The sequence below is a fragment of the Lepeophtheirus salmonis genome, chromosome 6 (genome assembly GCF_016086655.4).
Source record: "Lepeophtheirus salmonis chromosome 6, UVic_Lsal_1.4, whole genome shotgun sequence".
NCBI classification, from domain to species: domain Eukaryota; kingdom Metazoa; phylum Arthropoda; class Copepoda; order Siphonostomatoida; family Caligidae; genus Lepeophtheirus; species Lepeophtheirus salmonis.
The window spans coordinates 32,614,487-32,635,798 of record NC_052136.2 but is presented as its reverse complement, the minus strand read 5'-3'; the positions used below and the strand labels follow the sequence as shown (position 1 = coordinate 32,635,798).

At 31.4% G+C, this 21,312-nt stretch overlaps 1 protein-coding gene and 1 long non-coding RNA gene across 2 annotated transcripts in view; both read right to left on the bottom strand.

Annotated features, from left to right (window-relative positions):
• Nucleotides 1-557: 557 nt before the first annotated feature.
• On the bottom strand, nucleotides 558-1,975 carry LOC139905602 (uncharacterized). The gene is made up of 3 exons (XR_011780489.1): nucleotides 1,895-1,975; nucleotides 1,595-1,733; nucleotides 558-993 (listed from the first exon to the last, which is right to left on the bottom strand). It is a non-coding gene; the product is annotated as an uncharacterized lncRNA (long non-coding RNA).
• A 5,269-nt stretch (nucleotides 1,976-7,244) lies between these two features.
• LOC121120139 (chaoptin-like) overlaps nucleotides 7,245-21,312 on the bottom strand; it is a 111,047-nt gene continuing 96,979 nt past the window's right edge. Inside the window, 3 exon segments of the mRNA XM_040714980.2 lie at nucleotides 7,245-7,767; nucleotides 8,611-8,882; nucleotides 10,747-10,998. Of these exon segments, the coding sequence (XP_040570914.1) occupies nucleotides 7,521-7,767; nucleotides 8,611-8,882; nucleotides 10,747-10,998 (771 nt within the window). The 3' untranslated portion in view covers nucleotides 7,245-7,520.

Genomic DNA, 21,312 nt, shown 5'->3' with positions numbered 1-21,312 from the left:
TTTAAAAAAACTATTTAAATATAAACAGTATTGATAACTTTTGTGGCTAAGCTACAATCTCCCTCCAAATATTGAAAGCTAACATCCCCCCTTGGTACCACAATACCCATGACATGGCTAGATTAGTGTTGGATTGGTCTAAAAAGGGCTAAGAATTTGTTTTCCCAGATAATCTTTTTTTTTTTTAAGAAAAAAATCCTTCAATTTTTTTCTCTCCCAAATTAGTATTATACACTCTAGCTATCATTAATTATTTTCTTCGTTTTTATATTATTCAATGTAAGTTATAAGTATAAGTGAAGAATAGCTATAAAGATAGCTTGGACCTTGAGATTGAATGACCGAAGTAACGGTCCTTTGGACCGTTGAATGTTAAAATGGATCTAACCGATAAAAAAGACGACTGAATGGGGGCAAAATCAGTCTTAGAACCGATCCAACACTATAATATGTTGCAAACATCTACCATTGAGCTGACATTTCTACGATGTTCTTGTTTGAGCTCCGATCCTCCACATAACTCATCTTTGTCTTTTGCGACATCAATAAATGATAAATGGATATTAATGAGATTATTAGAAACTGTGCATTGCATTCTTGTATCTTGGTGTATGTTGTAAATACACTTTTATTGCAAAAACTATAAGTGCAATTAATTATAATTACAGTAGCAGATTTTCTATTTATGATTCGTGCTCCTCGTTTTCTGATCCTTATATCTCAAGTTTTCAATTCTTCATGCCCTTGAAATTATAGAAATTCTAAAACAGTAAATCAGACATATTAATTACTAGCATTGAGCAATGTTCGGTATACCCGTAATATAGAGGTGCTGGCGTATTTAAAACGGTAATATACTAAACTGTTATTGGAACCAGTATTTGCAGCTCATCTGTGTTATAATAATGGCCAGCAGATGACATAGCCCCTCATATTTCTGCCTGCAAGATTTGCTGTAGCCCCTCCTCCAAATTCAGAAATTTTTGCTTCTTACTAGAAAATTAGGGTAAAATTTGCAGCAAAATAAAAAATTTATTTAAAAAAAAGAAAAATATCAAAAATTGAGGATTTTTGAATTTTTTTTTGAGTAGTTTTGAAATTTTTAAAATTTTTTCCAAAAAATTAAATATTTGAAATTTGTTCCCCCTTTTTTTAATTTCTCATTAGCTGTTGATTTTTTAACTTTTTTCAAAAATTTTTGTTCAAAATTTAATTTTTGAAATTTTTTCCAAAAAATTCTATTTTTTTTATATAACTAAAAATTTTGAACTTTTTTTTCAAAAAATGGATTTTATTTTAATATTTATCAATTTTTGTAATTTCTTTCAAATAAAAAGAAAAAAAAATCGACAGTACTTTGGAAATTAATTTCAAAAAAAATTTAATATTTGTATTTTTTTTATTATTAAATATAAATTTTTGAAGTTTTTTATGTAAAAAAATTAATTTTCTGTGAATAGATAAAGGATTTTTTGTTCAATAAACATAGCCTCCCTCCTTCCCAAATATAATCCTACAGACGCCCTTGCTTGTATCTCAATTTCCCCCAAAGTTATGGTCGATTTTTCGTTATTATATTTTGTGTGACCTTGACCTTTGAGCTCTCAATATTGGATGAGGTCGTACTGTTAACCTTCCTACAAAGTTTCACCAAAACCGACAATTAGGATTTTCAGTAATCCTAATTGTAAACAAACCGAGAGGAAAACATACTTCGTTGGCAGAATTAATAACTGGAATAAAATAATTTGTAAAATTAAACAACTTTGACTGAAACGAAGTTTTGTCATTTTCAACTTTTGAATAATAATAAAAATATATAATTTAAATATGCGCACATAAAAAATCAAATACACCTATAAATATATTTAATATTTACAACCAAATGCAATACCTTTTCTTTGATGGATAGATAGATGTATATCGTGAAAATGGTAAATAGTAAATACGAGTACACAATAATAAAGTATTGAGATGAATGCAGAAAGAGATAAAAAAACATGTTATTTTCAATTGTAACAATAATAAATGCATGTTCATATTAATAAACAGTCAACCCTTGACATATGTAGCTCGTAGCTAAAGGTGGTACACATCAACTTTTTTCAGTTGAGGGTCGGGTTGATCTTTAAACGTAAATATTCAAATACCCGAACTTTCAGATCTAGATCCCAAATTAAACGGATATTGTCTTTGGACACTTTACACAAAGTTTAGACATAAATCAAATGGATCTGAATTAAGGTTACATTTATGTTTTTACTAGATAACTTAATTATTAGCAGAAGTACCCCGCAGTAATTAGGCGTCTGTTAAAATACCAATTTTGCTTTAATAATATAAAAGATAACTCCCCGAGAAATCATCAGTTATTTATTCGGTCTAGTCCAGTCTTAAAACAGGTCCAATCGGTCCTTAGGACCGTCAATCATTGGAATTTTTCATAAAACAATCGATGTATTATTAAGCCAAATAAGATATATAAAATATGTATTAAGATAATTGCACATATCTTGCAAAAACTATTACATTTCTCGTTATAATACAAAACGATACAAACATATTATATTGTTGATTAGTTTTATAATTTATTTTATTATATAACGGAATAATTAAAAGGAGGAAACCCACACTAATTGACGTCACGAGGGATCGATTTTATCTTCTTTAATGACCGACAAATGGGACATGACCCGGTCCTTGGTTCTAAATAATGACTGACGCAACACTAATGGGCACACTCACACTTAACTACTCAATACTTTGATAAATCCCTATGATGTGTTCTAAAAGATGATAATAATAATTCGATTGTAATAAACTCGCGTTTGTATTTAATCCAAATCTTAGCATATGCTGAAAATTCAAACGAATTATGATGTACATAAGAGAGCATTAACAAAAACAATCAGAATATTCTTTTTATACATGCACACGCCTGCAATATACATGAATACGAGTAAATTATTATTTCTTATATCAAATATATATATATGATCTACAACAGGGATCACTATATAGTTGAGTTTATCGTGAATTTTTACTTTCATATGTGGTTGTAAATTAAAGAAGATTTAAATTTTTAACCTGTCCATCACATATGTTACATCAAATATAATTAATTCAGAACATGAAGAGAAATTAAAGATGCACTTTCAAAAAAAGTAAAAAGTACCAGCATAAAATGTGGAGAAAGGTTTGTGCTATGCTCACTCTGACCATGTTCGAGTATCCTTACTATCAAGCTCTAAGCAAGAAGATAAACAATTCATGATATCAAAAATAGGAGATATAAGAGATGGAGGGATTTGGGAGATATCAGTGTACGGCCACACTGTTTACCTAAGCTCAATTGGACTAGACGTTTTATCACATTAGTCATTCCTCAAAGTCAACTGGTTAGTTTTGTATTTTTGCCACTACGACTTCTCAAAATACCATGGCACAAACACAAAGTTGTGTACCTGAAGTAAAAAGAAGTAACCAAGAAGTTTCAGCTCAAATTTGTAGGCAAAAGCTAGATATATCAGAGCAAAATTATAATTACGTTAAATTTTCCTTATTAATGAAACAGAAAAAAATAATTAGAAGCAATTTTTGAATGATAGTTTCTTTTTTGAAAGGTTATAGGGGCATTAAATATTCATAATAAATGAAAAATATCAAACTCTTAGAATATTAAAATTAAAATCTGCTAAAATAGAACAAATTAAGAAAGAAATTAAGGAATAATAATTAAAAGGTCGTATTTTTAACAGTTTTTGTAATCCAAAATTCAAATTCAAGGGTGTCTTATTTGGTATAAATAAACAACAAAAGTATATTTACTTATAATATATTTCACATTTGGTATCAAAAAATGAGATTTGAGTATTAAAAATGAAAAATACGCGATACCAAAATATTTATGTTTATTTATTGACAGCATGTTTGGAACTAAAATACTCATACCCTGAGGAAAGTTAGTATATTGTTAAAATATGGTTGCTAAATATATGTTTCTTTATAATACTTAATAAAACAATAATCTTGTAATTGGATTCAAATTGATAATTTTGGAAGAAACAACATCAAAATTTCCTTTTTTCCCTATATTTTATCGATTTTTAAATCAAAACGCGTCCATGAAGGACCATTTTTTCGGACGTTTGATGGTTATTTTCTTGTTTAAAGGAATAAAATACAAAATAAAAAATATCTGGCGATACCAAATTCCATATTTTGGCCATTACCTCATTGTTATTCTCAGTCTTTCATGAGGACGCCCATTAGTTATTACTTTATACTTATATGTAATCTCCCTTCTCAAAATTTAAATAATAATTATAACAACTTTGTAAAATAAAAAAAACTGTGTTCAGATTGCCGACTAGTAAAAGTTACTATCCTTTTCCAGAACCTCATGCCATGTGATTCTACTGGTTCTGGTTTTGTACTCTTAATGGATGGAGCAGCCCAAGGAGACATTAAAGCTTCCAACAAGACAGTGCACCATCCTACAATGTCAAAAAAGTGCAGGATATCTTGTCCACAAAATGTCTTCACTTTTGGAGACCGGATTTTTTGTATGCAGACAGCCCGAACCTGAATCAATGTATTTTTATCTCTGGAAAAGTTAGAAGAACATGAGGCCTGTTCCAAGTACCACTCATCTGTAGAAGCCCTGAAGAAGTTCCCCCAGGGGCTCCTAAGCTTCATGTGCCGTGTGGCCGAGGTTAGCCAAAGAGGCTGATCTCATTATGAATAATTGAATTTCATTAAATGAAGCACTCAAATAATAAATCTAGTTCCTTCGTTATAAGCCTTAATAGATTATCCCAATTTATCTGGACCACCCTTTCGAGTATTCCCTGTCTAAATAAATCCACTCATTTGTACATAATATTACATTAAATTACAAACTATATGTTCGCAATTTGAATGGATAGGATCAATCTTATTATTTATATACATAGTATCTGAAATAGCAAATACTAATAAAATAAAATAAATCGTTTAATTTAGAGGGATTTACTAATACACACAGATGTAAGTCATACGATGTATCATTCCATCATCATTCCCTAATTTATGTTTCTCTCCCCCTAAAACAGAGAGCAAATGATAGATCTCTTATAGGACTTTACAATTATATAAAATTAAATTGCAGGAGCTGTACGACTCTTTAAAGATGTATTTTATTGCATAAGTATAAAATACCGGGTGCGACGTTGATATCTGAAGCATCAATACTTTTAACCTTAACCAGATATATTTTCGTAGTTAATAAACAAGATCAAAAAATATTAGGAGACCCTTTAATTTTTGATGGAGTAAACAAAAAATTATGTATATGTCGCGATGGAGGCAAGGACAACAATCATAGGCAATTTAATCCGTGCCTGAAGGATCAGCTCTAACATCATGAAGGACTTAAACGTTAGCAAGACCACAGTGTCGGCTCAAAAATCGTTTGGCTGATGGGGATAACTTTAAGGACAAGCCCAAGAGTGGAATACCCACTAAAGTGAAACCTGGAGACGTCATGGATGCCTTTAAGATCAACCTAACGATAAAAATTTCAGAATATGACAAGAAAAAGAATGTGCATCGGACTACTGTGGGGAAGGCCATCCGAAAGGCTGGATGAAGGTCGCTTAGAAGAATGGAGAGGCCACTCCTGTCCCAATGTCAAAAATAACTCCTTCTTTAGCTGATTTCAACAACACTTGAATGATCTGAAGCACAACAGAAACCACACAATTTTTTTTTTCTAATGAAAAGACATTTACCGTTGACCCCGCCTACAACATCCATTTCATCAGGACAGGACTCTGGCCAGTACTGATAATATTGTACAACAGTGGATGGATATCAACATGAACCTTAGGCCCCCTTAGAACCCAGATCTAAATCCACTGATTACTCCATTTGGTGGAAAATTGAGAAGAAGGCCTGCAAAGTCCGCCACCAAAATATGATGCCCTGAAGACCTCTGTTAATCAGCAGTGGAGGATCATGAATAAGGACTACGTTGCCAATATATGCAAGGGATTCCGGAGGTGGTTGGACGCTGTCATTAAGGCTGATGGTAGCGAGATTCATAATTCATGTGAAAATTTTATAGTAAAAAATATTATAAAATAAAATTTTCTCTGTACAACATCATCCTGATCAATTATGAGTATTTTAATGACTACTTAGAGGCAGGTCTCAGTACTTTTTCATAACCGGTATGCATCGTTGGATGTTCCAAATTGTCGGTTACAATTCTTTCGTACTTCAACCTAGGATATAAAAACAAATTGTCTTGTAATTTCCACACATTTATAAATAATCTTGTAAATGTTAAGTCGATTGATGATGTACTTTTTAAATAACAAAACTTTAAAGTTCGAGGTTCTAATAATATGCAGTTAAAATTCGACACTTTTATAATTTTCAGGTGTGTGATAACATGAAGAAATTTCGTCTCCATTTGGTTACATTAGAACAATCTTGCTATATTATAGTTTAATATTAATTTTATTCCTTTTCTGCATTTTTGTGTTATTTTTATTTTGCAAAATAATCGCTGTCTGATAATATGAACCAAATCCATATTATCAGACAATATCTCAAATATAACAAACTATGTTTTTAAAAGGTACATGAACGTTAACACCTCTTCGACATTGTATAACTTACCATATGTAATTATTATTTTAATAGCGGCATTATCCGGCAATGTCCTGATTTATTAGGTGTCAACGAACTGATTAACCTTACTTTATAATATAGAAAATAACTCTCCAATCAATCTCCGTTTTTATAAGCACGCTCACATGTAATTGACTCAATACTTAGATGTTCTCTCCTCAACAATAAAAGAAGAGGAATAATAACTTGAGAAAACTCACATTCACAAATGAGGTGATTGCAGACAAACTTTTATCTATTAATCAACATGTATTTTTTTTTTTTCAATATGGGTCCCTGAGCTTTAACTACTAAGATATTAAGTGCACACTGAAAAATTTGGTGTTGGCATACGAAAAGAAAACATTTGCTGTATTCTTTTATATTTTTCTTTTCCTTTTGAATTTGAAGCGCTGAGCTGTAGCTACGCACGCTTGTCGCTAAATTGTATTTTTTCGATAAAGAAATCACTAAGATATTCAGCCGGCACATAAAAATGAGGCATTGACAAACAGATATATCAACTTTAAAAAAAAAATATATATATAAATGAGTTTTTAATACTCAGGAACTAAGAGATACTAAACTTACAAAAATCTTTTTTATTCAATTATTTAATAAGTATATATTATATGTATAACAATTTCGTTTTTCTTTAAATTTCCATTTAACATAACGATCATGAGTATATACAATCAATTGCATTATAAAATGTAAACTATATGTGGGTTGTTTCTTAATGAAAATCAATTAATATATTTTTATAAATCTATGTGTATAATATGTAACTATAAGTTGTTTTTTTTGGTTTAAAAAAAATGTCTTTATGTGATAGATGATAACATGATTATAACGTTGCTTTCTTATACAAAAAGAGTAGCACAGAAAGCTACCATAACGCTACTCAAAATGGAAAGAGATGGAACAGAGCCTCCATTAAATTCTTCACACTCTAATTTCTTTCTGAGAGCTTCCATAACGGAGGAATCACTTCCAGAGCATTTCGCTTCTCGAAAGTCTTTGAGTGTTTTGGAACATACATCTGGAAAATTGCTCTCTTCTGGACCGCAAAACTGTTCCCTCCATCGTCTCAACCATTTTTCGGCCCAGCTGAAAAAAATACAGAGATTATGAAAAGGATCAAATGCTTGTAAGTAGACACTTGGCGGGGTGGGAGGGATATATTTAGTTGCGGGGCTTTTTTTAATCTTTCCTTTTTTTAAAAATCAATTTAAAACCTTCTATTTAAATAATTTTTCATTGAAATAAAATACGGGTAAACAGTGGATATTTGAAATTGATAATAAATAAATAACTTTACGAAGCGAATAATATATTATTGGATTAAAAGGAGAGAGAACTCGACTCAATCGATCACAATTGTTCAAATAAGTTTCTATGTAGGATTAGACAATCATTCAAGTTTGTACTATATATTGTATTTTTGTAGTAATCTTCAGTTTCAAGAGTTAATGGATTTGATGACTTAGAAGTTCCTCTCCATGATACCTATTACGTTCATCCTGTAGTTATACTGTAATAGTTCCTCGTAGATACAAGAAAAAGTCATAGTGTTTTACTTAATGAGACGGGATCTCATCTGTCCTCATCCCTCAGTCCACAGATCAACTCTAGCCAGAATACTTCATAAGAAGCAAACTCACACGTTTCTCCATAATGAGACCTTCCACTTACTTTCATGATCCTCCAAAGTGCTAATCGTCCGATTATCTCCATAAGTCGGGATCCATCTCCTACTCTTATAATAATATATTCTTCGCTTATATTTTAGCCATTTGTATTAAAAAAGGTATAAAATTAGACCACCGAAATATCGATCATTCATGAAAAATTCAACTATTGCACTTTCCTCATACCGTACAATTTGTAAAAAAAAAAAATATTACTTACGAAGCCCCCAACTCCCTAAAAATATATCTCTGAGAGTCTCACCCAATCCCTTTGCAGGAGCAAACATAAGAGTTTTGGCCCAAATGAAGGTTTTCTAGGAATACCCCTGAGGGATTTCTTGGTGTGTAGCTGGAAACAGGATTACCAATGGATATTTCGTTCTTAGTGACGGCAGCGATGTCTTTATACCCAGGAGGTGGAGTTAAATCCAGAGTTAAGTTTTGAACAGAACCAAGGTTATCAAACAGATCCGAATTTAACGTCGTGGACTCACGACCAAAGACACGTAGAGTTAGTGTTTTTGAACGTAGAAACTGGAAAGCAAATGAATATTTAAAGAAATAGAATAAAGGGGGAATTAAGTGTTTGAATGGAATGGATTACTAGTGTTGAGACTTGGTCTGAGATGATTTTTACAGTCATGGCTGCAGTCTCAGTTCTTGGTACGAAATGATTCGTTTTTCTTTTCCTTGCTCTAAGAAAATATTTTTTTTTTTGCTCTTATACGAGGTAACGAATTTCTTATTTTTATATAATCCAAAAGTCTAAAATATTCAGAACACTTTAAACATCTGTTTAAAGTGTTCCTCATAACTCAGATATATATGTCACATATGACGTCATCAATCCTACATTTATAAAATCAGTCTATACCAGTGGTTCTTAACCTCTTTAACGTTATTACCCGAATTCATAATTTCTATATTGCCTCCAGATTTGAAAAAAAATGTGACTGTGTGTGTTTTTTAAATATTAAATGACACAAGTCCCCCCACTCCCACTGTACTTGATTATGAGACCATAGATAAGAGTGAAAAAGTTTTTTTTGAAGGTACTGTTATAACATAAGTTCAGGTTTGCTGTTGTTGGAACAAGTATTTGATCGCTTGCTGATTTTGCAAGTTTCTACCTCTGTCTCTTTCTACATCCCTCTCTCTGTCTCTTTTCTTCTACCTTCATTCTTTGTTTCTAATCATCTCTATTCAGTCCTGCTTAGTAGGCATCCTTTGCTACTATTCTATAAATTGAAAAATAGTTCTCAATACATCTGAAGCCATTCCATGTCTGTAATGTAATTCTTCTAGACGCACTACTTTATTGTAATGATTGTATGTTTTGGGGTCATTGTCATGCTGGAAGATATATATTTAGCAATCCATCCTCCCTTCCATGAAGTGAAGTAGTCTTTTCTCCTTAGCAGAAAAACACCCCATAACCATAATGTTAACAACACCCATGTTGACGGCAGGGACGATGTTCTTGGGATTATACTCACCATTTTTCTTCCAATAAACACCTTTTTTGTTGTTCATATAACGCCTCCCACTTTTAAAATGAACCTACAATTAAAATTAAGGACCGTTCATTTCTTTGTCAGTGGACAAAGAAACAAAAGCGCCTTGGGATCAAATACTTATTTTTAAGTTTGTATGTATATGTAGGGCTTGAAAGCCATGCTAGACCGTGGCTAGTAAAACACCAGATGGCCTAGTACAGGGTAGCCTGTATCTAACCTGTGTGTCTACATAATGCTGTATCTTAAATACCGTATATACACAGGCAATTTCGGGCTCAAATGGAAAGTATTACATGGTGTTAATTCAAATTACTATTCTTATAAAGATTAAGGAAACAAAGCAGTCTACTTACTTCGAAATGAAAAACTTGGAGTTTATGCTAGTTTGAAGAACACCTTACTTTATATGTAACAGGAACGAATACTGTTTTATTACAAGTTCCATTTTTACTTGTACTTTTTAGTAAGTATAAATTGTGTTTCAGATAAAATTTTTATTTTATTTTTGTACTCCCAAAACATACTTTGTTATAAAAAAAAAGTAACTCCATAGTAGTTCAATAATAATAGATAGTTGCTCCCGTTATTTTTGGCATTCCAGGCTATTAATTTTTTTACAAGCCTTGTGACGAATTTTAACAATTGTCCTGTGTATATGTACATTATAAAATTCCCTCTGAAACGTCTGACATGAAATTATACGATATCAGTGTCCTCAAGCAGTCAACTTTTTTTTTCTTATATTGACCCAACTTTTCAATGTGACTGGTAAAGATGGAACTTCGTTAGAGTAACGAATTAGTTCGTTCCAACAACAGTTATAACGACCTCAAACCGATATAATATTTCCAGACTAAAGACAAACACTATTACATACATACTTTAAAGGCAGTGGGATGAATTTGATGAATCTTGTCCCCTTCAAGAGATATTTCCGATAAACGTAGAGACAGAGTGTCCTGAAGTTCATTTTTAAGTAGGTCCTTTCCGTTTGAGGAGGAAGAGAAATGGAATTGCAAATGACTTAGAGCAAGGTTGGTCCTTAAGAGTTGAGCAAGATTCAAGTCCTTCTCCTCACCAGATAAGGTCATTTTAAGGACTCTTAGATTTGGCATGGATCCAAAGGCCCCATTCTGTAATTTATAGTGAATGTTAGTGTGAGTGTGTGTATGACTACAATGGCTCTATATTTGTAATACCTGCATTAGGGTGAACCTAGTGATTAATAAGTTCTTAAATTTAAATTGATAACACTTAACTTTTTTTTATTTTTTTGCAGGGATATTGTATTTTAAATCTTCTTTCGATTTAGGACCCCTAATATGACTAAAAAAAAAAGAAAGCGACATACTGATTAAGTTAATAATGCCTTGAAAACATGTTCCCTAAATATAATTCACTTGTTCACAGATCCTCGTTCAAAGAATGACTAGGGATGGGCATTTATTTGGCGCATGGAGAATACAACTTTTATGTTTGCTACAAAAATCATTTCGCTAGCAATGGCGTGCGTAAAAAAACGAACATAGGGACTTCTAAATGTGTCAGAATTCAAGATGATAATCCCCCACCCCCTTATTAATAAATTTATAATCTCTCTCTAGTCTAGACTAAAGATTTCTAAGCAGAGTAGCGAAACACGTCTGTTATCTTGAGGAGATACATGGGCGTGAAGTTATCCTTTTTTCCCATGTCATTTTTTATAAAAGAACAGATGACGTCACTCTATCATTTTCTGTCATTTTTCCTTCCGTCGCATGCAAATTGTTTTTCCCTTTGCAGATTTCACCTACTTAATTCAGTTACAAGGGTACATTCATGAAGGCTGTGTAGGTAAAAATAGAGTAAACGTCAAGTCTATCCGAGATCCTCTAGACCTACCAAAAATGTTGTGTAGTCAACAATATTTGACAAACATTGAGCACTTTGTTTTCATTTGTCTACTTTGTTATAAAACTTAAGTTTGTCAAAGTGTCTGCATTAGCCTCACCCTAACCTGCAGCGATAAGGACTCTTTGTTAAAATAATAATACTCCTACTGCGACTAATAATAATGTGAACGAGAGCTTTTTAGCCATTATTAAATGAATTACGAGTGGAGACTCCTCTGCCAAAAATAATCGATCTTATTTACCATTTTATTTTCAAGTACAATCACTAGAATAATAATATTTACACTGCCAACAGACAACGTTTAGAACAAGCTTTTTTCAATGTGCCAAATGAGGACAACATATGTACATACATATGTTTGGTTGTAGAAATCAAAAAAAAAAAAAAAAAAAAAAATCATCATGAACACCAATAAAAAATGACATATATTGAAACTGAAAAGTAGCGGGAAATCCTTTGTTCATATTTTTAGTTACATTTGTATGCATATGTTTTGGGCTAAATATATATATGTGGTGAGTTCACACCAAAACAAGCTTGTACAAAAATCAAGAAAAGGTAAAAATTCAAATTAATTTGCTAATTTCAAATACAGCTAAATATTTCATCGGTATATTTGAGTCATTTTTAAGCTTTTTATTCAAATTTGTGTGGTGAGATAAGATACACAAGAATCTTAACTACAGTTTAGAACCCTTATTTGATTTAAAAGGGACCTAAATGGTCCCTTTTAAACATAAAGTCTATCAATTTATTCTTTTTTGAATGCTATAAGAATAATTTTTCATAAAAATAGATGATAAATATAATCCATACTCAATCTTGAGAAAGATAATTCTATTTTGCTAAACATGTTCAACCAAATATTTTATAGACATATTTAGTAATAAAACAAACACCTAGTACCTTTCATTACTTATGGTTCTTTTGATCATGAAGTAACGTGATATCTATCGTTACTAGGTAAAGTAATTTTATTATAATAATAGACTACTGAGAACACCCTATTTTGAAGAAAGCCAATTAAAAATAGTTTATTTTTATTCAGTTTGTTTATGTTAGAATTCTAAACTAAAACGATCCACTATAAATATAAGATAGATAAATTTCTATTGTGAAGCCATATTCTTCTATACAACATTGAATGTTGTTATCTGTCCGTTTGATATAAAGAGAATCAAACCTGCACGTCCTTTTTTTTGACACTCTTGAAAATGAAAGCTATACGAGATTGACCATGTGAAAATACTGCTTTTGGTAAATATAAAGCCACTTTTTCAAATGCTTGACTTTGCAATTTATTTATTGTCATTGCCATTACTAACTTGCCATGTTCCTTCTTCAACCATAATGAAGATTGAAGATACATACTAAGACTAACTCGCAAATCCTCTTCTTCCTTCATTTTCTGTATGTAAATTTCATAAATTATTTTAATGAATTTAAATTTCGTTAAATTCATTTAATTAGGAATTATATCTTCATTCCCGTTTTAAATTAGTATTTAATAAACTTTCTCCCTTTTGTCATTAGTACAATAATTCATTTTTTGGATTTTCATTTTTTTTTTTACTTTACTTTCAAATCAACAACGGATACCCTCAAAAATAAACTTTGAAACACGAGGAATCAATATTGTTTTATGATAAAAATCAACTTATTGGCAAAAAACAAGCCTAAGAATCTGGTCTGATCAGAATGAAACACAGCCTTACATACTTACCTCAGAACTCTAAACAACCTTCATTTTATGTCTAAAGTATGTATTTATCTCGGGTTTTGAAGTTTTTATCATTTTTTTCGCAAGCTGGATGAACATTAGATACACACATAAATGATTTTAATACTAGGTAGGATTACAAGGTAGCGCGTTACATATTCGATGCTACATGCTTGCAATAATTAATTAATGCAACTACATTATTATTTTTTAGATGGAAATGAAGGATGTGCCATATACCAGGGAGCACTATATACGGTGGACCCTGTATGTGTACTCAATTATATATTAGAGACCAATCAAAGAAATAGAAACAGTCCCCCATTATAGGGAATATAATTTATTCGCACACGCCTGCAATATTTTATTAATACAACTACAATATTATTTCTTATATCAGAAATGTCTCTATATTTTACTTCAAGGAAGATTATAGACAGTTCACCCAGTAATCCTGTATACGCGTTCTATGCAATATTTAATTAATACTATATACCTTGTTCTTTTTTATATCAAAAATATGTATGTGATCGAGGGGCACTCTGTACAGTGCACCCTGTGACTGTTTTTTAAGCATTCATATATATATATATATACACATAATCTTTGCTTTATTAATATAGAAATAATAAGTATATAAGTTTTTTTTAAATCACTCTAATAAAAAATAAAAAAAAACCATTGTACAAAGCCAATGGGTTTCAACTAATCCATTTACATACTCGTAGGATATTTAATGATGTACTTTTTGACAAATTCTTTTTTAAATTACAATTATTTTCTATATATATTTTTTTTAAATTCATTTTCTTTTACCTTAAATAAGCGTAAAAAGGTATGCAATTAAGAAAATCCCTAGGAAAAAAAAAGTTAGATATTTTTATTATTATTTTCCCCTGGCATCATAACTTTTTTTTTTTTTTACAACTTGACACTTGTTTCTCCCTAATGTATTAAAAGAAAAGAAAGTAGGAATGATTTAAAAATGTTATCAATTTCTTACAGGTTTCAAGAGTTTCTGCCAAGTTTTATTTTATTTTATTTTTTTAATGTTGAGAATGAAGAATTTTAATATGATTATATTTTATTACTTTTTCTTCCTTAATCGGATTTCAGCGTCATTCTTAAGCTAATCTAACTAATAAATAATCAGTAGAGATGTAAATCCTAAGTAATCTTTAGCGTCCGATTTTTTTATTTTTTGTAGTAAAAAAAAAGATACCAAAAGTCAAAATGGTAACCTTGACAATTTTGAAGATTGTTTCGGTGGAGATCGATACGTTTAGCACTCACTCATGTGTGTGTTCATATAAAAAATGATGAATAACACTGAGGATTTTGTGGTTAGTTATCATCTAAACTAGGGTATGTGGCCCCGATTTACCCGGGACATTAAAAATTAAAATTAATGCTATTCTGAACTCTCTCTCTCTCTTTTTTGCAATTAATATTGTAGGTAACATCTGCAAATAATTATTATAAGATTTTAATCTGGTTGCTAAATAAATTATAGTACTATAATACTCGTAGGATAATATGATATAAAATAGTTTTCCTATTTAATCGTCACAATTAGTGAATGGTGCCTAGGTCATTGCAAGAGAATCATTACCAGGGTCACAGGCAGACATTTTACGGGTATACTTTTGATATTACTTTACCTCCCTGCCCCTCTGTCTCCTCGGCAAGCTATGAGGCAGATCTATTACTTTTCTTTGCAAGGAGCTGACCTTGTTGCTCCTTTGATTCGATGGTACGCGAAGAGGAAGTTATTTTTGCTTCTGAAGAGCTCCTGGATAGGCAAGACTTTTTTCCCCTTGGGCATGCTCTTGTTATAGTTAAAAACCCTGTCTTATTCTCTCTTCTTTTTAATTTTCTATAAACCTTAAAATCTTATTTAAAAAAAGTATGCATAGATATATCCCAATATGCAGCAATAATTATGTATTCTTAGAATTTTATGGATTTTTTTTGTTTAAAATAAAGTAGTATTTGTTAGTCAAAAATTCGTTTAATTTTTTTTAAGGCCTCCATGCCCTTAAAGGCCTAAAACCAAAACCGTCTCTGGAGCCTTGAAAATTTACGTGAAAAACTTTAGTAAAATCTATTCATTGGTTTGTTCGTAAATCTCCGACAGACACACACAGACCTTTATATTTAATATATATATTAATAAAGAAAAATTTGTTTTTTTGGGCGACACCTAATACCTCTGGTCAATGCCAGGTACGACCACTAGGTAAGTAACAATTCCATATTTGGAGGCAATTGGCTAACTGCTCACCAATCCCTTTTTTTCGGTTGGTTTTTGGAAGAAAGATTGCAGAGATACAATCAAGATATCGAAGTGGGTTATAAGTCTTTTTGCACTCATGGTATAATTTTGAAATGACAAAAGAGTCATTCCTGTCTATATCCTTCCTAGATAGGACGTCAGTTTGTGTTTTTTCCCTTCCTGCTTGCAGTTAAATTAATTAAACGTCATAAAAGTTAAGCTACTCTCCTCCAAACATTCTTCAAATTGTCGTGGTTACCACATTCATTTTGGGTTTACTTATATATTTTCTAGATAGGGACTGGGTTTACGTCCTTCCTGCTTTTAGTTAATCTACAGCGTGAGTACGTTGTTATGCGTTTGCTACTTCTGCAAATACGCAGTTAAGACGTTTTTTTGCCATTTTGGCAGGTAGCCAAAAGTGTTAGGCGTCAGTTCAAAAAAATTGCATCGATTGGGAAATATTATTTCCCAATCGTAGAAGGCAGAGTATCCTTGTTACAATCCGCGCCGGACGAGAAAATGTTGAGATTACAAATTTCTTATATCCAAACATATCCTTTGTCCGAAGAGTCAGGAAGGAACTGAAAGAGTCTGAATGAGATTATGAATCAACAGCAAAGGATGGCGATCACAAAATGAGGTCAAACTACCAGAGGTATTATTATTGCTCTGTTTAACTCAGTGTTTATCATCCAAGATTGCCAAAACTTAATACCTTGGACCTCTTTTTTTGGGGTGCAGTTGAGCAATACACCAACATATTCTCTTTCGAAACAAAATCTGAGCAGATGTCCAGGATCCGGGAGAATTCTGGAATCTGTCTTGGGAGACTTCATTTAAACCTACTCCCGTTTCCACGGTCGAGTTAAGGCCATTAATCTCACTAAAGGCAACTATATTGAATAATAGTCAATTTAAAAAAATTGTTTTGTTTGTTAAATAAAGGTTGCATTCTTACATAATGAAACGTCATGACATCTACGCTTCTTTAAATTGACTGTGTTTATATGTTGATTTTCGGTACCTTTTTCTGAATATTATAACTAAATAGGATAACTATTTTATATCATATTATCCTACAAATATTATAGTACTATAATTTATTTAGCAACCATATTAAATCAATATATATACATTTTTTTCTTTAAGTGAAAATGCTTTGAGTTTACTACTCTAATATAATTGTCAAGATTGTTTAAATTTTTATTCCCCCTTGCTACTCACTCGATATCTGATTATGGCTCATATTATATGGAATTTAGATTTATGACAGTTAAAAAAATAAAATCTGCTTAATGATGATGGTAGTTTTAAGAATAATATATTCCTCCTATTTCTAATAAATATATATTAATCCTATTCCGGGACATTTAAAAAAAAAAAAAAAAAAGTTATATGTAGGCCAATAATTGGAAATCACATTTTATCCTCTATATATTTAATATTATGGTATAGAGAGATATTCACTACATAACGCCCCTTTTCCAAGTCACATATAAAATTAAAAATAAATAATATATCTGTGCATGTTTGGAAATAGACTATTTGCCCATTTGATATGAAATAGGGACTAGAAAAAAACCCCCAAGGATTTAATGAGTCACCGGCAATGCTTTTACAATAGATTAAATGACAATAGGGGTTGCATGATAAGGCAGAAGGATTTTTTCACAAAATGGAGTCTGATTCACATAATGGATTCTTTGAGGTTTTTGAAACTACAGTTGATTTCTTGGTGTATTATTTCATTTGGATATAGGGTACATTTAGCTATTATATGAGATTAATAAAATTACTGTTTGAGAAAGTTAAGTTAAAAATGTCTTAACCGTTTGCAATGACGGAACGCGTTAAGAACCGATCCTAAGACAGGACCAAATGATTAAGGATCGACACATCACTAGAGATCACGACCCTGGGCAACGTGACAACACTATTCTAGAATAAAGAAAATACACTCAAGGGTGAGATCTTAAAAGACAGGTAAAGAGGTCATCAAGGAGGAAAAAATATAGAAAATGAATTAGGGTGTGTCGGGGGGTTTATGATTATGTTTATTAGTCTTTTCTTCGTTCCATGATCAGTTCTATGATTGTTTTCTCCTATTTTTATGTGATCCACTATGTTTGTATGTCGACTCTTTGTATGGGTCTTATAGAGCGTATCAAAAGTATTCATATACTTTATAATACATACAATATATACAGTAAAAGGGTATATCCACAAATAGGAAGTCATTATTTGTTTTCGATAAACTTACATACATATGTATATTAGACTGTCCCGTTTTTGGTTATATCCTTTTCTACCTATCCCAGCTGCACAAATACGTGTTTTGCAAATGGAGAATCAAAAAACTAAACTGACATGCCTCTTAGGCCATTTTAGTTTGGAAAAAATTGCATTTTTGGTTATATATTGGCTATTATTATGGGGTTTGTTCCGTCGTTCACTAACAGCAGAACAATTGGGGCATTGGACATCAAATTTGTAAAACTTTTGTGGTTATTGTCATATACAATTATCGTCTAAAAAATTGCATAAATTAAAAAATAATCCTTTAGCCAGAGCTTTAATTTCTGAGATGTTTGGAATACAAGTTTCGATTTAGAAAATTAATCGCTTGTGGTCTTTACGTTTAACTGACAAAATGATTCATTATACCTTATTGTAAAACAGTCAATGGTCCAGAAAAGGGAAATATTGCCCTTTTCAATGAGAGAAGGAACTTTAATATCATTCTTAATTTCACTTCATCCTATAAAGAGGGATTTCTTTCTATTAACTTACTCTTTGATATCGGACTAATCAATTGCCATTTGTAGCAACCCCTATTTTAGTTACGATAAAATTAATATTTATACTTAATTCCCCGTTGCATAAACTTTCATCTCTCATATCATTTTTGATACCATTTTATGAAGAAAATAAAGGATACTTTTAGTATTTTGTATATTTTTCAGTATTTGGTTTATCAGTTAAGAATAATGAGTTCCTTGTCTTTAAAAAGTTAAGGGCTCTAGGTTGTGCTCAATAATTTGCGGTTTTTATCAAACATAACATATCAAAACTTAACAGTATAGTTGAAAGGATCTAGAAGACTTTAAAAAAAATAAAAAACACAATGGTCACAATATTTTTAACTGATAAACCGAATACTAAAAAATATACATCTACTATTTTTTACTCACATTTGGGACAAAAGGTTTTTAAAAATCCTATAAAATCTACCCAAAAATGACTTGCCAACGTCAGTTTTTTTTATTGATCCCAGCAGAAAAAGATGTTATGAGGGTAGAGAGAGAAAAATTCTAACCCAAAAACGGGACAGTCTAATATGTAAGTATGTAGAATTTGTAATAAAAAAACAAATGTGGACAAGGCCAGTACTATGTACTCCTACTTTCGAGTACATTTAAGATGATCCCCCATCTCATATCATATCTTTTAAAAACTGTTATTTATATAATACAAAACTGCCAATTTTTGATAGACAGATTGCTTCAAACACTAAACTTTACATATAGTTGGAACCACGAGTGTTGATACACGTTTAATATGATAGAATTAATTTTATAATTCAGCAAAAATATTATTATTATTTATAATTTTTTTCCCCTCAAGCTATCATGCAAAAATCTTAATACATACATGATAAATGTGGTAAGTCAGCATAAAAGTAATCTTGAATAAAAATCAAGAAAAGGAAAATCCCTTTTTTTTCTTCATTTACCGTATGTGTCATAATGTTTTGTGATTGATAAATATAATTCGAATACAATGTGTATGAAAAAGGATTTTGCGAAATAAGCAAATACTTTTTGAAAGTTTTTTGTTTATAAGTTTAATATCTACAATTATTTATCAAAAAATACCCCTTTACAGCAGTACAAACCTCGAATCTAGGCCTAGAGGACTTGTATACTTTTTGGATATACTCTTTAACATGCTGCCCAAATACTACTACTTAAAGCTGTTGACATTTTGATGATAAGTACGACACGCTTTAGCCTCCACATGCTGCTATATACTGAAGTCGAGTAGATTCAGGTTTGGGCTAGATTGGGGCCAAAATTCATTCCACCAAAATACATTTGACGTCAGTTTCTTCATCAAATAGGCTTGAACTGTGTTGTTGGTATGTGCAGGGGTACTATTCTGCATCTATAAAAAGGTCCCTACACCATAAGTAACCTCAAGGAGTGGAATCACTTTTTGGATGAGGAGATTTTTGTATGTGAATTAAATTTATTGTGCCTTAAATATGGGAGGGAATACTTTCCATCAGAGCCAACATAAACTAATATAATAACTCAAGCAGGTTGTTTGGACTTTGCCTCATACCTTATTTCTATTAGAGCAGCGTTGGCCGAGATTTATAGTTACCTATCCTTACGGGAATTGGAGACTTTATCAGCGCAAACATCTGCTAGTTTCTGTTGTTGTAAGGTAGCCAACATCTGTCCTTAAAACTTTTAAGTCTCTCTTATAGTCTTTTGTCTCTTTCAAGCTTCCTTATGCTAGTTGAAGGATTAGATTGAATAATATAGTTTATCTCCTTGATCTTGATCTCGGTACAAACGGTGCATGGGGTTCGACTACTTCTGCCTGTTTTAAAGGTTCAATAGGTTTAAACTTTTATTTAATGTTGATGACAGTGTTTACATGAACTTCTCAGAAATTGGCTATATCAACAAATCTGTCTCCATCACAAATCCCTGCGTATATTTTTGAACATAGTTCAGACATCCTTGATAACAGAAAAACTGAGAACTTAATATTGATTTATAAATAAATTTTATAATAACATTAAGGAATATATCAAGAAACCTTTTTGAAACTTTGAATCAATCGTTACGGAGCAAGAGGCCTTGGAATTCACTCACAAACCATTATGACGCATACGGTATACTTACATACGGCCCAATAGTCTATATACATATTTGAGTCAATCAAAGACTTTCTATTCAAATTTTTTGGATAAATTATGATATCCATGAATTTTAGCTAATGTTTAGGGAAACTTCGGAAAAAACCAGCAAGTAGATTGTTCGATGAGTCATTTGCTTCTATACCAAGCTCCGACGATTGATTTGTACGTCAGAATCTTTCGAGTCACAACGTGTATGCTCTTATTTCCATGCACTTCGATGTTAAAAGTCGGTATTGTACTTCCGGTTTTGAACAAAGGATTATCCATTTTCTTTGACTAAGCCTTTAGGTTAGTTATACCCAATAATGCATGTAAAACTCCTTGTACAATTTGCCAAGATGAATTGGAGGAGCACCGACCTACTCGCCGTTCAAAATATCATAAGTCGAGTACATAAATAATAATTTGTTATAAAAGGCTTAAGTGATCCACATTTTGTTTACAACATCCCTAACAAAGCTTGACCCGTTTTGCTTTTTTTCAAGGGAAATTCGAAGATTTACCGTAAAATAAAACCGTTATTTTACATAAAAGACTCATATTGGCACCGATATGGCTCCTTTAAAAGAAAGTATATCCATTTCTCATTTTTTTATTTTGACGATCAATTTTTGACTAAATAA